General features: G+C 35.7%; 1 protein-coding gene across 8 annotated transcripts in view; it reads left to right on the top strand.

Moving 5' to 3' along the window:
- SFSWAP (splicing factor SWAP) overlaps positions 1-16331 on the top strand; it is a 40535-nt gene that overhangs the window by 11662 nt on the left and 12542 nt on the right. For all 8 annotated transcript variants that reach the window (XR_011729677.1, XM_071763042.1, XM_071763037.1 and 5 more), the window contains 7 exons: positions 463-598; positions 2298-2535; positions 2827-2958; positions 3308-3401; positions 5704-5878; positions 8360-8593; positions 10117-10307. Coding sequence is in view for 7 of the 8 variants with exons in the window: in XM_071763042.1 (XP_071619143.1) it covers positions 463-598; positions 2298-2535; positions 2827-2958; positions 3308-3401; positions 5704-5878; positions 8360-8593; positions 10117-10307 (1200 nt within the window). In the remaining variant the exon portion in view is untranslated. The remainder of the gene's footprint in view (positions 1-462; positions 599-2297; positions 2536-2826; positions 2959-3307; positions 3402-5703; positions 5879-8359; positions 8594-10116; positions 10308-16331) is intronic.

Below are 16331 nucleotides of genomic sequence, written 5' to 3'. Positions count from 1 at the left end.
GGAGCTGAAAAGATTAAGATATTTAGTGCCTTCTGTGTATAAGCTGAGAGAGAATGTTTTTCTTTCAGATTTTAGGAGATAAAAAGTTGATGTGAAGTACCAGTTTCAGTGAATAGCATTTCAGAATTTTCTCAGAATTCAGAGGAATGGCAGTGGTGCTGTGAGATACTTAGATTGGTCAGGTTCTGTGTCATATCCCTGCCTTGTCAGTAAACAAGTTAGAGCAATACCTTCATTTTTTTATGTCATGGATTTCTGTTCACATTAACTTTGTTTGTTTGTTTCCCCCTAATTTTCAGAAAGTTAATTTTGATGTGAGAGCTACAAACACAGTAGCTTCAGAGTTTGGACAACATTATTGATTCTACTAATTTCAATAAGTTTTCTTTCCAGATTAGGTTGATGCTATCTTACTTTAAATACGTGCTTCAGGTTTTAATCTTCATTCTGTTCTGTTTTCAGCCTTTGAAGGTGGTAGACCCAGATCATCCACTGGCAGCACTGGTGCGCAAAGCGCAGTCAGATAATAGCTCGTCTGCACCACAGTCAACAGATGGGGCAGCTGTACAGACATCACAAGCAGAATATTCTTCTGATTGTAAGTGCATTGTGATTAGGCAGCTGGTGGTGTGTCTTGATGAATTGTATGTGGATGCTGGTGGGTAGAAAATACGTTAGCTTCTTATTTTATCAGTCATAACTGATATTTATTCCTTTTCGATCTGCTGAATCTTTGAAGGTTCATTATTCCTCTGATTTATCTGTTGAATTGACACTACTGAGATGTAGGAATTTATATTGCAGCCTCCACTACACTAGGGTTTCATGATACTGTAAATTTGTAGGTAATGAATAGTGTTGCTTCAAGGTTGTGTTGACGGGGCTCTTGGTTTTTTTCCAGTAAAGTTGTTCCAAATAGGTATGGCCATAATCTGAGTTGATTTTGATTCACTATAGGCTGAGAACCACATAAAGGATTATAGGTAGAGAGGAATATGCATTGAACTAATTTTTATTTTAAACTGTACCCTAAGGAACCTTAATAAAACTGAAATAATATTTCTGTGGAGAAATTGAAAATTAGTGGTTATTTCAACAAGTACTAAAATCAGAATCTGTAATATGCAAATAAATAATGATCATCAGTTTTCTGGTTACTTTTTGTCAAGCTTGAATGCTTATAATGCAAACTGGGAGATTAAAATTTAATATCAGTAGAAGTTCAGTTTGCAATTCATCTCCCTTTCCTTAAAACAGACTGTTGTTCTCCTCTCCTGATGGATAACTTATTCTCTGAACAAAGTAAATACTGACACACAAGAATAGCTATGAAACTTTTAAGAGGAGAATTCATTATAATTTAATACGTTGATTAAACTTTGCCTCCAGGAATATAAACTCTTACTGTAAATCCTTTGAAGTATTTTACCTGAATACTTTCTGTTTATACTCCTTTCTGCAGAAAAATCTTTAGAATTACAAGAAGTAACTGTCATTTAAAAGTGTTAAGCTAATAAAAGCATTCTAAAATATTGTACTTAGAGAAAACAAGGAAGCCAAAATTCTTTGTACGTATGGCTATAAATATTTATAAATTATTATCTAGAATCAGAGAAGTTTCTAGTGCGGAAAGCTTGCTCAGATTGGTTGGTCATTGTATTCTTGCTAAATTGCAAAACCTGTCTACTTTTTGAGATTTCAGTAAGTAGGTGTGTATCTATCTATACATCCTGGTTTAATAAATACTTCCATGTAGTGATACTAATGTTTTACTTTTTTTATGTTACTTTTTAATAAATGCACATTTCTTTCTTAATATATACATAGTTTTAACTGAGTTTAATTGCCAGAGATGTATTAGGAAGAACAACTTCCTACTAGGTCATTAATGGTTGGACTTGATGATCTTAAAGGTCTTTTCCAGCCAGAACAAATCTGTGATTTTATGATTTTTTAATAGGCCTTCTCGGGTTCACTTCTTTATTCATAACGTATTTGTCTTCCCACTGACCTTTAATGTCTGGTTCTGTCCCTTAATCTACATATTTCTTACTCATCAGAAGTGTGCTAATATGAGCATTTTTCTTTTTTTTTTTTCTTTTTTTTTTTTTCTTTTTTCTTTTTTTCTTTTTTTTTTTTTTTTTTTTTTTTTTTTTTTTTTTAACACAAGGTGCCATTTATCAGTGTGTTGTGTGATTCTGGATTCTCAATGTGTTTACCCATGCAGTATTGTTACTTTGTCCTGGGTGGTTTTTTTCTAACTAAAACATTTTTTTCTTAAATGTTTCTTTTTATAGCAACTGTGGCAGCCATGTATTACAGTTACTATATGCTACCTGATGGAACCTATTGCCTTGCGCCTCCACCTCCAGGAATAGATGTTGCCACCTACTACAACGCATTGCCTGCAGGGGTGACTGTATCCAGCACTACAGGTGTAGCAACAGTACCTCCACCCCCTGGTACTACACCTCCACCTCCCCCAGACACAACTGAGAGCAGCAGTGGGTTGACATCTACCACAACATCTACAAGGTACCAGATACAGATTTGCTTGTTGGTTATAGGTGTCTCTTTCCTATCCTTCAACATGAAGTGAGGGTTCTGTTATTAGTGTTTCCTCAGAGTTTATACTACTTTTATTACCTCTACTATGGTCTTGGATATTGTACCTAATCCAGGTACCTAATTCCTATTGTACCTAATCCCAGAGAGCAAACCTCATGTATTTTTTGGGGGTTTGTTTGTTTGTTTGTTTGTTTGTTTTAAAGTCTGGAAGATATTTATATTCTATTTCTAAAAATGATGTACTTTTGATATTTTCAGCACAATTACTCCAGTGGTTGCCATTATACCTCCACCCCCAGACATCCAACCTGTTATTGATAAGCTAGCTGAGTATGTTGCTAGGAATGGGATAAAATTTGAAACCAGTGTTCGTGCCAAGAATGATCTCAGGTAGGAGAAAACATGATTTTAACTTCTATTTTAAAAGTTGAGGTTTTAATTTTTAAATCTATGACCAGGACATGTGGGTCTCAAAACTGTAATTCTTTTTTTTTTTATATTGAAATTCAGGGACCCACTTAAAGGTAATGCCAAAGCATAATTTCTCAAATCCTCAAAACAGGTAATCCAGCAGCTTTGGAAACCATGCTCTGAACGTGTATCCTCAGGAAGTTTTGGCATAAGTTACAGTGCTTCTAAGCATAAATAGCATTCCATTTGCTAGAGGGCATTAAATGGCAGAGGACTGTTATTTATTGTGTTCATGTGCAATTTCACATCTTCAGTTTTCTTGTAACAGATTTGAGTTCCTACAACCATGGCACCAGTATAATGCTTATTATGAATTTAAAAAACAGTTCTTCCTTCAAAAAGAGAATAGTGACAACTGTCAGGTATGTTTGTGTGTATGTATATATATATATATATATAGTGTGTGTGTATAGATAAGTAAAATGCATTGTAAGTGAGAAATGAACTTGCTTATCTGTTGTCTTATCATGAGATGTTTTAAAAATGTGGTATGTATTAAGGAGGTATTGTTCAGCAAAGGATGTGATTGCTCTTTTTTTATTCCTTTTCATTTTGTTGTAGCATTTAAATAAGGATATGTGAGATGGTTTGATACTTCTTTCTTTCTTTTTAGTATAGGCAGCCACTCAGTGTGGTTGTAATATAAAATGGCATCCTGAAAGTCTTTTGGCTTTCGCCACAAGGGCGTGTATGGAGGTTTAGACCTTTGAAGGATTTGGATTAGCATTCTGTTGTCAGAAAGGTTAGGTATAGCTTTTTAACAGCCATACCTTCTCTGATGCCTCCTGGTTCTTTAGAACAGTAGCACAGTAGCTAGACTATTTTTCTGACATACTTTTTTTTTAAGAGAGGTTTTGTTAAGGAAAACTCCCGTCATGAGTGATTGAAACAATATTGGAACTTCAGAATCTTGCATCAGTTTCCTCCTGACTTTGCTTCTTCTAGTCCTTGCTATTAGAAGATGATACCCAGACTTGGCATCCTTGTTTTTAGCTGTTCTCATGTTAGGTAATCTCATTAGATTGTTCTCTTACTGAAAAAGAAAATTGCAAATAATATCAGAAATACATTATCCGATGTTAACTTTTCATGGGAAAGAGCTATTTTTTTTTTAGGCCCTATGTCATTTGTCATCTCAAGGCTTAGATTGGGGAGCCTTAAACTGAAGAAGGTAGGCCTGTGGGTAAACTCCTCAAAATTGCTTTGTGGAAAATGAAGAAATTCAATATTAGTTGCTGTTTGAAACAGTTGTGTCTAATATTTTGTTTTAATAGTGAAATGTTTTGAAAACACTGTTTTGAAAGATAAGTAAGATGTGGTAAATACAATCCTATTCAGTTAATAAATTACAGGCAAAATTGTCTTGCACCACAATGCTGACTGTTTTTCTAGGATTTATTAGCAAACTAGTGGGTTGGACTCATAGTATTTACATAATTAATAAGGAATTGTTAACATTTATTTTGGGGGGAAATAGTACACTAACTGAAGCATAATAATAAAGGATTCATTTTAAGTGTTCAAATGAGTATAGCTAAGAAGCAAGCAGAGACTGTTTTAAGTCCCCTTGAGGTTCTGTGTAGCAGTGCATATTTTCCTGCTGTCTGGTTTTGTAGATAATGCCATTCTCTTTAATTTTTTTAGAATAATGATTTCAATATTATCTTTATGCATTAGGAATGTACATATAAGCTACTCATGCAATTGATCATTCTCCTTTTGGCCATTAAAGTTAATAAGAAACGTTACTACTGACTGCAGTAAATATAGGATGAAGTCCTTGATTTCCTTGTGTTTTTTCCCTTTGAGGATTTTCAGAAATTAGTTCTGTTGGTCAGGGAATGGCTGCATGGAGTAATGAAAGGATCTGTTCAATACCTGGTATTTCAGCATTAAGTATACTTAACAGCAGCCAGTGGAAAGCAACCGAATTATTTATTGAAACACTCATTTAAATGTTAAATTACTTGGTGTCCTAGCCTGCCTCACCAGACAAATATTTTTAGTGTTCTGCAATATCCATCTTAAAATTTTTGTACTGTGAATTTACGAGGTCGTCCTGAGTGATTCAGTCGTGTAACAGTAGAAACAGTGATTCTTCACTTCTTGAAAATCTCAACACATCACAAAGAAAACATTGATAGGCCCAGTATTCTTCAGAAAAATTCCGGAACAAACCAAACCCATTAACCTAATCTGATCCCCCTAAAACTTGATTTCATAAAGAAGGTATTACACAATTGTATGTTAGGAAAACATGTTATAAGGTTTAATTTTTTTTTGCTGTGGATTAACTTTATAGGATTATGTCGTGGATCTTGGAGATCAAGACCTAAGAGAATATACTTTGGAAAAAAATGTATATGCTTTTAGGGTCTAATTTTAAAAAGATCTTTTTAGTACAGTTGTTGACAAAAGTGTACCAGCTGATGAACATTTTCTTTGCTGTCAGATAAGAACATTCTTGCTGTAGGTTTGTAGTTCTTGCAGGCTGTGAGTTTACACAAGTCAGTGCATTATTTATAAGAAGCAGACTTTGGTCATGAGTGCCTATTGTTACAAAGTTAGCTGAATTTTGGCTAGCAAAGTTGCAGCTCCACAGACACTGCATGAATTGTTTCATCAACTAACCAGTTACTAAGCTTGCACATTTCTTTTGAAAAGGGAATTCCTGCATCTGAGGATGTTCCAGCAGATACTGGTGATGCACCAAGTGAGACTCAGTTTGCAGATGAACATGCACCTGAAGATGCATCTGAGCCAAGTGCTAAGGGAGTCCCAGGAACTAAAAAGGATGTCCCTGCTTCTAAAACTGTCAGCGATGGTAAATTGGTGAAAGGTATGTTAGCAGGATTTGTGGGGCATAAAAATATTTCTTATCCTAAACCTAAGAAAAAAAAATAGGCAGTGGGAGAGGCAGAGGGGAAATTAGGAAAGAGAATTTCATCATGTGGAAAATGTTTTCACTGGAAGCATCAAAAAAAAGACTGAAATAAGTAATTTGATAGTTTTCATATTTCTTTTCAGGCTATCAGGTATGTATGGTCTGACAGAACCATTTATTTCAGTTTTTTTGCAAAGTTGAAGACTTTCATCAGGGAGCCCAGTAGAATCTTATTTTTGTTATTTTAAACTTGTCAGTTACAAGCTCTGGGTGAGAAAGAAGTTATTCCTTCTGAATAAAAGCAGTAGCATTATTTAAAACCATACATGTGGAGGAAGCACACCAGGCTTATTACTTGGGTACTCAGTCTTCCTGTGTTGGATGATAATGTTGGATGAAAAGACTTTTATGTCTGAGTGGAATGTTTTTCCACTGGGAGTCATAGCAGCAGAGGGGCAAAATAGGAAGAGCTCTTGGAAGCCAGACAAAGTCAGTCAACACACTGTTAGTGTCCTGAGTTGGTGAAGTGGTACCTGGGAACTGATTTTCTGGTCTGTTGGAAAAAGACATCTTAGAACATCTTCTGTTCAGTAAAAACTAGAAACTGAAATCTTTTAACTAGACCTGGAAAAAAAAAATTCAGCAGGGAAAACACTCTTAACCTGTGTTTCTGTGGATAGGTACTGCCTTTCTGGCACTTCAGTGATATTCTTGAATGTTGATAAGTTTATCTGCTTCTTGTGGTCCCTTGGAATTCTCTCCTGCTTCTCACTGCAGTTTTCATTCCCTCCACGGGCTGGAAGCTCCAAGCTTTTAGCTGTAGTTGTCTCACTGTACTCTGCAGTTTCTTGTCTGGGCAGGTTCAGTAGCTCCCCCAGGGAAGGAGCAAGCAATCTTCCCTGTCTTCAACAATGCCCTTTAAGAAAATGGAGTGTACAATAGAAGATGATACTGTTTCTGGTGTTATTAATAAATGCCAAACTGGAGCCAGTGCTTTAATAATAAAAACCTGCCCAAATTCGATGATGAATGTAACCAGTGAGTCATTTCATTACAATCCTATACCTTTAAACTTACTTTCATTTCCTCTTGTGTGATACAAATCCCACTTCCTTGTAACCTTAATACAGTACTTTGCTGCAAGAAGATATAACATCCACACTAGATTTTTCTTCTGCCTTGAAGGGAGTAAAATCCCATTTTAGAGTTTGTTTGGTTGTATGAAAAAGTTGGAAAATATCTATTATGCTACCTTGTCTCTTGGAAGATCCAAGTTCTTTATTTCTGAGCTTACTTCTTTACCCCAGAATTTCAAGAAGCAAAGCTTGTATTTTATAAACCTTGGTGTGTAATTTAATTATTGTATTTAAATTTCCTGAATATCTTATATGATATCTATGCAAAACACAACTGAGAAAGATAAATATTGCATCAGACCACATATGGTGGTAAGCTGCTTTGCTTGAGATGTGAGAGAAATCCCAATTTTCATTCTTAGATGTTGCATTTCTGATAAATGGTTTGGCATTTTAATTCTGTATTTTTTTCAGGAAATGGTTCTCAAAAAAAAGTTCCAATGAAATTCTGTGAGGAAAAAGGATGAGTTCAGACTTCAATATAATTATATATCAGCTATTATATTGTATGTTAGCTATGCTTAATTTTTTTGAATATCCATTAATACAGCCTGGCTTGAAATGATCCACACTTTCCCTCTACTTGTGATATTCCATGTTTTTACAGGCATTCCTTTTTCTTTGAGTGTGCTGGCAGGTGTGTGTTCTGCTGTCCTTTTGCACTGGAGTAGTAGGGGCTTCACCAGTCTTGCTACAGTAAGACTAGCAAAGACATTAGGGGAAAAGTACTTAGCTACTGTGTTTATATATCCTGTAATGGAATGTTGGTAACTCCCTGAAGTAATTAATTTTCATATAGATGGAAATAAACCTTTAAATACTATTCTGTGAGCCTGCCAAATGCTGCTGTGCAAACCTTTGATTTAGTGTGAAGGAGGCATTAGGGACCATTGTAGTGTGTCAAATAGGAGCCTGAGCACAGAGCATTTTCATCTGAAGCCTGGTTTCTTCATTTGGGAAAAAAAGTACTGAAACCAAAATTTGTTTGGGACAGAATATGAAATTGCCTATCTCATCTCAGGAAATTCCTGAAATGGCTCAGCACCTTTCTTTTTCCCTGCTTCTACTCTGCTACTGAAGTATGAGAAAAACAAATAAAAGCAAACAAAACAGACCAAGAAGAAGAATGATTGTGTTGTCCTTTTCCCCAGAATAATGTGCATAATGTAAGGATGATACAAGTTGCTTTTTGTGTGCGTGTGTGTGGTGTAGCCTCCATGAGTAATGGTTAAGCCAGGAAATTCAAAGTGATTTTTACTGTCATCTAATGATGTGTAAAATCTCACCCACTCATTCACAGCATCATTTGCTCCAATAAGCTTTGCAATCAAGGCCAAAGAAAATGACCTTCTTCCTTTGGAGAAAAATCGTGTTAAATTAGATGATGACAGTGATGAGGAAGAAGAAGAGGGCAAGGAAGGCCAAGAGAATTCTAATAGTGCTTCAAACCATACTCCAGCTTCTACCACTCCTTGTACTGCTCCTGAAGAGAAAAAACCTCAACTTACACAAGAAGAGTTGGAAGCTAAACAAGGTATCTCATGTTATACGGAAAACAAAATGAAAGCCTGAGTCCCTTCAGGCAAATTACAAAACCCTCACGTGAATAAGTGTGGTGTTTTGGGCATTTGAATCTGAAGATGTCATGTTAACAGGAATTAGAATTCTTTTCTTTTCCCACACATTCCTGTTTATTGTTGAAATCTTCACTCAGTGAAAACCAAACTTGTAACAAGTTGGAGTTGAGTACCTTGCCCTAATTCATGGTGTTTCTGAATTTTACTTTGCTATTCCATTACAACATCCAAGTAAAGCACTAAACTTCTGGTTTCCAGATTGCATTAGCCTAGAAAAAGGCACGTCTGTTTCTCATTTTCTTCAGAGAACAATTAAGTGCTTCAAGCTATTTTTCAGTTATGGAGCACTGCCCTATAGACTAAAATTACCTTGCTGATGTTTTGTTACTCTTATAATGCAATGCCATTAAGTCTTTGTGGTTTTTTTCTGTTACTGTGGTTCTGCATGTGAGGGTAGAAAGGGTGCTGTGTGAATTTGTATAAAACGATCTTCTAAAAGGATCAAATTTCCCATATTCCTCCTCAAGGCTGTTTCACATCAGAGTGTTTAATAAAGTGGAAATGCTGTTAGTGTTGACCAGCTGAAACCTTAATATTTCTCTCACAAATATGAGTATGCTGAAGGAGTTTAATTTTTCATTTTCAAAATATTAGGGGTTTTTTGCTCCTAAGCAGTAGTTCCTGTGTAAACTTCAGTAGCACAAAGTATGCTGCTGTGATACCTATCTAAAGAAAATGTGAAACATTTTGTATGATAGTAAAAATTAAGTGTAAAACATGTTTGGAAGAAGTTGTTTGTTGGGGAAACTGCAGTAGAACAAGAAAACCAGTCATGTTGTACATGCACAAAAGACAAAAGTGGAAGTGCTATATGAAAAATACTAGACTAGACAAAATATCCATTAGGTGCATAGCTAAATGAACTGGATTATTCTCATTGTATTCCTGTAGTCACATAAAAATAATTTTTGGTTGGGAAACAATTTCTCAAAATTTCTGTAGCAAACCTTTTGTGTACACATTTCAAGAGGTATGTAATTAGATCTGGAAAATACACAGTAAGGATCAGGTCTGTGGAAAGAGAAAAATGGGAGAGTTTGCATTGCTTTAACAATTGCAAGAAAAAGCTTCTGTATTTACAGTTCTTCTTTTTAGATAGCTTTTGTAAATAGAAAACTACAAGTATCCTGAATTTTCAGCACTGATGTTTTTTACATCATTTTCTTTAAGCTTAAAAACTTGTTACCCCTGCTGTTCTGCTTTTCATCAAGCAAATTACATATCTCTGATTTAGGATGCTTGAAATTTCATAGAATTTCAAGCTGATATGTCCTTGTTATGTCTGTGGATGGATGTATTAGAAATGTCTGAGAATGGTTGGAGGGACTGCATGGTTTTTTGTGTTGGAGTGTGTGCATTTGTTTCGAGGAAACTTAAGTTCCCCCAGTGTGGCTCACTTTGTGCTTAATTTCTTCCTTAGCAAAGCAGAAACTAGAGGATAGATTAGCAGCTGCAGCAAGAGAGAAGCTTGCACAGGCCTCCAAAGAATCAAAGGAAAAGCAGCTACAAGCAGAGCGCAAAAGGAAAGCTGCACTGTTCCTGCAGACCCTGAAAAACCCTTTGGCAGAGGCAGAAACTGAGAAAGTGGAAGAGAATTCTTTCAATAATGAGGTAAGCAGGAAATTAACTTAATAAAGCCAGCAGAAAACTGACCATGCAGAATTAACTGCTAATCAGTTAATTGGCAGTATTTCCTGCAGTGAACAGAACTATTACTTGCCAGTCTGTTTATGGGTAGCTACAATAAAAATATCTTTCTGGGTAGAGCCTCTAGAACAAGGTTAAAAAGGAATCTTGGGCCAAAAATGAAATTTCAGAAATTAAATATAAAACCAAAACTAAAAAACTGTACTAATGCTGTATAAAATAACTAGGTAGTAATATTTTTCACATAAACCTTTTCTGACTTCAATAAAATAACTGCAATTTAAAAATCTAATGAGGGATTTGAATTTATTATATAGGAAAATCCTTCAAGTATTGATTTCTTTATGCATCGTAGCACTGTCCCGAAGCTTTTCTCTTCATCTGCCAGTTTTTGGCAGCAGAGCTCTATTCTCTAGAACAGAGTCACTTTCCCATTTACATTGTATATTTTCCATATAAGTTCCTAATTGCTTAACTTCATCCATGGAGGACAATAGGCTATTTTCCTACTTGGTTTCTCTTCTTTCTTTATTCTTTTCACCTTGTTCTATCCTTTTCACTGAGCCAGTCTCTGCCAGTATAAGCTTGTCCTAGCTTATGAAGTGATAATTTTACCTCCAGGAGTGTCACTCATTTTTATTCAGCCTAAGCAGCATTTTATCACAAGCACATCCTAATCCAGTGTGATCCAGTGCACACTTGCTAAAAGATGGGTGATTCTGTGTTTTCAGCACCTATACCAACACCTCCAAGTCTAAACAACCTCTTAATGGAAGAAAAACTGTCAAAATCCATTTTCAACAAAGTCACCTTAGACTTATGTCTTCAGTGCAGCAGCAGTGGGGAAGAAGTAGGAATAGAATTTGGCATATAGGATTTAGTTTCCTGAAACTTAAACTAAATAGGGTGAGAAATTTATGCAGATTGGGGAATTGTTGCAGGATCCATCAGAGGCCAGATTGAAATTCCTGTGTTTGTCTGTATATGCTGCAGTCAGACCTTTGCATGTGGCAAATACAAATATTTTTGGGAAGCAGAGCCTCAGTTTTCTGGATTGGGGATTGTATTACTTCCAGAAAAGCAGTAAATGTCTCTTGATTGCACTAATCAAGCAAGATTTCATCTCTGGACACTGATAGAAAGTTTCAGGTATCAATTGTGACAAACTGGTTAAAAAATTATTGACATGGCTTTACATTGCCATAGAAAGAATTCCATAATGTCTTTGGAAGTAATATTCCTCCTAGGTATAATTTGCTAATAGACACACTTGTGTTTGTTTATATAGATACATGCATATAGATTTTTTTCATACAAAAGTTTCTTTTGAAATATGCATCTTACTCAAGCTCTTGTCTTTCCATTTGCCATATTTGAAAAAGCTGTTGTCTTACCTGTATTTGTTCTAGTGTGTGATCTGCCTTTTGGTCTACTTGCTTGGTTTTCCTATTTGTAACACCCTATTTGATTGAAGAAATTTTATTGGAATAAGTGAAATCATATTGTGGATTTGATAACCTCTGTTGTGTATGCACTGAGAATTCAGTAAGCTGCATCACAATGTCTAAATTGGTTTATAAATAAAGTATGTAGCACAGGAGTTTTTGAGGCTTTTTCAGTTATGTTTCAGAAACAGAAAATGCATTTAAAAAAATTGATTGCAAAAGTAGCAAGAAGTAACTAGAGTGGTTGTAATAAGAAAAATTGCATATGAAATTAGCTTTGTAGCATGGTCAGTGAAACTGATTTGGAGAAATTTCTGAAAACAGATGGGAAAAAAATAAATATTTGTCCACCAAAAGTCTTATGTAATGAATTTGATCTCACATTTTAGAGGAAGAAACATCCAACAAGGAGTCTAGGAAACAAAGATGGATATGCAGTGATCATAAAATTGATGTAGTGGGGTGATTTTTTTAGCTTAAAATGTGTCTCAAAAAGTGGAGTTACAACTGAGATGTATAATAAAGCATGAAAGGGAGTTGAGAATGTCTGTGGAAGATGTATAATTTCTATGAGATTGCCCTTGTGTAGTAACTATAAAAACTACTAATGCTATTTAAGTGTGTACACAGTGTACATCTGTGCTGAAAGCCTGCTTAGCACACTGTGTAGAAATGCATTAAATGAGCAAAGCTGTTTGACCTCTGTCAGGTTTTTCTGATACCAAGTATTTCTTGAAAGAGCTGCTGGCACTGAGTATGTGTTATACCTTTGAACAAAATTGATTCTAATAACTGCATGTAAAGGACAGTTAATACCATGGAACATAGTGCATTTAAAATTGTTTTCTTGGCTTCAGCTGAATCTTAAAAATAATCAGTTCTACTTTTTCTGTCGTGGAGTTATTTCTTTTGTATGGTTTCCTGTTTTTCCTTAAAGTGAAATAAAGCAAGAGGAACAAAAGGCTGAAAAATGAGTTTGAGTTTGTCATCTGCCATTGTACCTCTGAATATAAAGATTCTATAGCACAAAGCAGAATTTATCTTGTTTTAGGATCTTTCATCTTCCCTGCTTTGAAGCCCTGCTTTATCATTCATTTCTTTAGATGGTGTGTCCTTACTTTTGTCCTGCATGGAATAGTATTTTTTTTTCAGTGGAAAGTAGTCTGTTTATGAGTGAAATAGAAGTGTGCTATGTTTAAAAATAAGATGCTATTCAAGTTTTGCCAAGCATAACAGGGTTATCAACAACAGTAGACAGTATAAGACTTTCACAGTTCCTGCTGAAGCTTTTCCTGATCCTACTTTTTAGCAATGAATTGTAGATACTGCTGCATACCCCTCTGGACTAGTTAATGTGTAACATAATTTTATGTTTGCATGCTTTATTAATGTTTGTGAGCAAAATGTAATTGTCTAATGAAAATCATCCAGTAAGTGGTCAATGAAAAAATGCTTTGGAGTATTTTGGGGCCATTTATTTCTTTATTTATTCAGAGTGTATATCTTCTGTTTCTTTATTTATTCAGAGTGTATATCTTCTGTTTAGCATGGAAGGGGGCCATACTAATGTGGCATCTAAAGGATGGATAGCTTGCTGGCAGTTGGAACTTTTTTTGTTGCAGGAACCTACCATCAAAAACTACATGACAGCTGTAACTCCTCACCCTGGAAGTACTTTAGTTAATATTTAATAGGGGTGAGAAAACGTAAATATCAGGAACTGACACCTTAATTAAGATGGGTAAAGGAGCTAAGCATGTTCTATGCCTTGATTTCTAGTCTTCATTGTACTCAATATACAGCAAACAGATTGACAGCCACTAATTTCTTTACAGTTGTGCCTTTAAAATTGAGAAAGCAAAATTCTGTCCAGTTTTGAAGCACCTATCATGATCAGTGTCCAGTTCATAGATGTGTTTCAATGAGGCAGCTGAAGTCTGATGAAACTGTTGAGTGTTTGAGTCTTAAGTATTTAATCTGTTTTCTTGGAACTTGTTCTGTAGGAAATGTTTTTATCACATCTGTTTAATAGTTTTGGGGCTAGGACTAAGAAACCCTTCTAAAAGCAGTACCTGCTTGCTTTAATACACAGAGCAATCATACATTTCCATTGCTGGCAGGCTGCTGCTTATCAGTTCTCAGTCAGAAAAGTTACAGGGGCAGAAAAGAATCTGGAGTACTTTCAGATTTTAATGAAGTAAAAGAATTGTTGATTTAACTCTTCACAGTTCTGACATTCTACACTCTGTCCAATTTTGCTCTAAGGTAGGATTCAAATTACTTCAAAATTCAGCCCTTCAGAACAGAATGTTAGCCTGTTGCAAAAGTGTTAGTAACATTATTGATAATGTTCTTTCCTGGTTGATTTTGTTTGTAGCAGAAACAATTCTTTTGGTTTTTTCTGTTGCAGTAGCACCTTTTGGTTCACTTCTAAGGTTGGCTTTGTGTATTGGATTAAGTAAAACAACCCTAGAGTAACTGATGTGTGTTCTGGTTTTAAGAATCCTGCAGATATGCAAATGCCTTGGAATGAACTGAAGTCCTCATTTTGGTTCTCATTTAGCTGTAAATTATTCCTGATACAGAGCTCTACCCTAACCATTCCTCCTAAACAAGATTTGTTGAATTGTATTTGTTTTCCAAAAAGGTATCTCTGAAGCATTTTTTATACCAAGTGTTTACTGTAGGAAGAGTCATTTTAATCAGATTTGTGCTTCAGTCATGCAAATGAAATGCTGAAGAATAGCTCTGCCAGGGGAATTTTCTGACACTGTCTGATACATTTAATAAGGGCCAAAAAAATGTGCTGCTACTCAACATGGACAAAAAAGTGAGATTTGCAGTATGCTATCTGAATGCAGTGTAACTTACTGGAAGAGCTCTCAAAAAATTTTAAATCTCTCATCTCTTGAGATGCATAATAAAATCCATCAGGTGTAACCAGTTTGTTGCCATGCTTTCCAAGACTCTGTTCTACTGGCCTGCAGGTTTGCAGAGCCCAGTCAGGAAGCAGTGTTCCTGCCTTTTGGAAATGCTTCATCATTTCCCAGTATCTGTGCTTGCATCATTTTTTTTTTATTTTTTTTTTTTTCTTTCCTGCATTCATGTTTTCTCTCCCATTACCTTAGTTTTCCTATATGTTTGTTGGTTTTTTTGGTTTTTCCAAATATTTTAATTCAGCATTATTTATACAACTAGACATTTTTCTTTCGGTCTCACAACTTGCTTTCTTTAGGTTCTTTCCCTGAGCTTTGTGCTGTGTTCTGATGGTGAATCAGGTCATTTTGGTGGGGATTTTTTTTCTTGAAGGCAGCCACTCACCATTGAGGGAATGGGCACTTTGGTTCATGGTTGATCAATGTCACTGTGACCTGACAGCACCTGAGCTGAGGTTTGGATGGATGGGTGACTTCTCTCTGTGTTTTAGCTGTTGTCTTGTACTCCAGAACATACATATTCACCTGAGTGTCACAAAAGTTACTTCTGTATGGCTTTCCAAACATGATTCATCAGTAACTTGAAGCAGTGGTGTCTGAATTTACAGCCAGCCAGTCTGCAGCTTTGCTTTTTCCAGAGATACCTGGACAGTGTTGTCCCTCCTGGAAGCATCCTGGAAGTCAGAGGGAGCCCATGGTTTCAGCATCTGATGCTGAAGGTGCATACGTAGGGGTGCTTAGCATTTGATGTTCTTCTTCCAGACTGCTGTGAGCTAAAAGCAAAAAAGTAAATGAGTCATTCATTTATTATCTTCCTTTTTGGCAGTGCTATAATTCCTTGTGCTTTTGGCAGCCAAATGAACTTGGGTGCTGAAAACTGGTTGTTTTGGGATGTTTTTTTTACTGTTCCCTCTCTTGTTTTCTTCTCTACTTTGCCTACAGCTATTTCATTTCAAGCTATTAAAGGTGTCTACTTCAAGGCAAACTGTTCTGTTACATATGCAGTAGTGTTCAAAGCAGACTAAGATACTGTATAAAGAGATGAATAACATTGTCAGGGAACAAAAGTTGGCTGCCATGATCTCTTAGTAAACAAGTTTGGAGTTGAGGTGTCTGCAATTATATATGGATTGGGAAGTTAGTGATGTTGGAAATGGGGCTCTGATAAACCAGTCATTCAAATGATGATGCTGTAAAATGTTAAAATCCTTGAAGCAAGGATTTTTTTTTTTCTTTCTTTTTTTTGGTAATTACTGTGCTAGTTATCAGTTAAAGCTCAGAAAATTGTCACGGCTCTGTAACTTGAAGCAAAGTTAGATTTACAATTATTCAGTTTGTGGTCAGTTATTGTCTTGACAGATTCATAGTGGGAGAGGGGTAAAAGAAAGAAAAAGATCAACTTTTTCTAGTTTGGTTATTTCTGGTCTTTATGTGCTGCTTTTTATTCCAATCATGGTGAGTATCCTTGTATCAAATGGTGGAAGTGTCAGACCAGTTGGAGCAAAAATTATGACAGAGGGAATCTGATTTCTCCAGCTGCCTTGGAATGGCAGCTGGGGGAATGACAGGCTTTGAAGTGAGGAACATATCTATTGTGTCTGACAGGA

The sequence above is a fragment of the Heliangelus exortis genome, chromosome 19 (assembly GCF_036169615.1).
Source record: "Heliangelus exortis chromosome 19, bHelExo1.hap1, whole genome shotgun sequence".
In the NCBI taxonomy this organism is placed as follows: Eukaryota; Metazoa; Chordata; class Aves; order Apodiformes; family Trochilidae; genus Heliangelus; species Heliangelus exortis.
The sequence above is the reverse complement of the archived record's forward strand: the minus strand, read 5'-3'. Positions and strand labels throughout refer to the sequence as shown.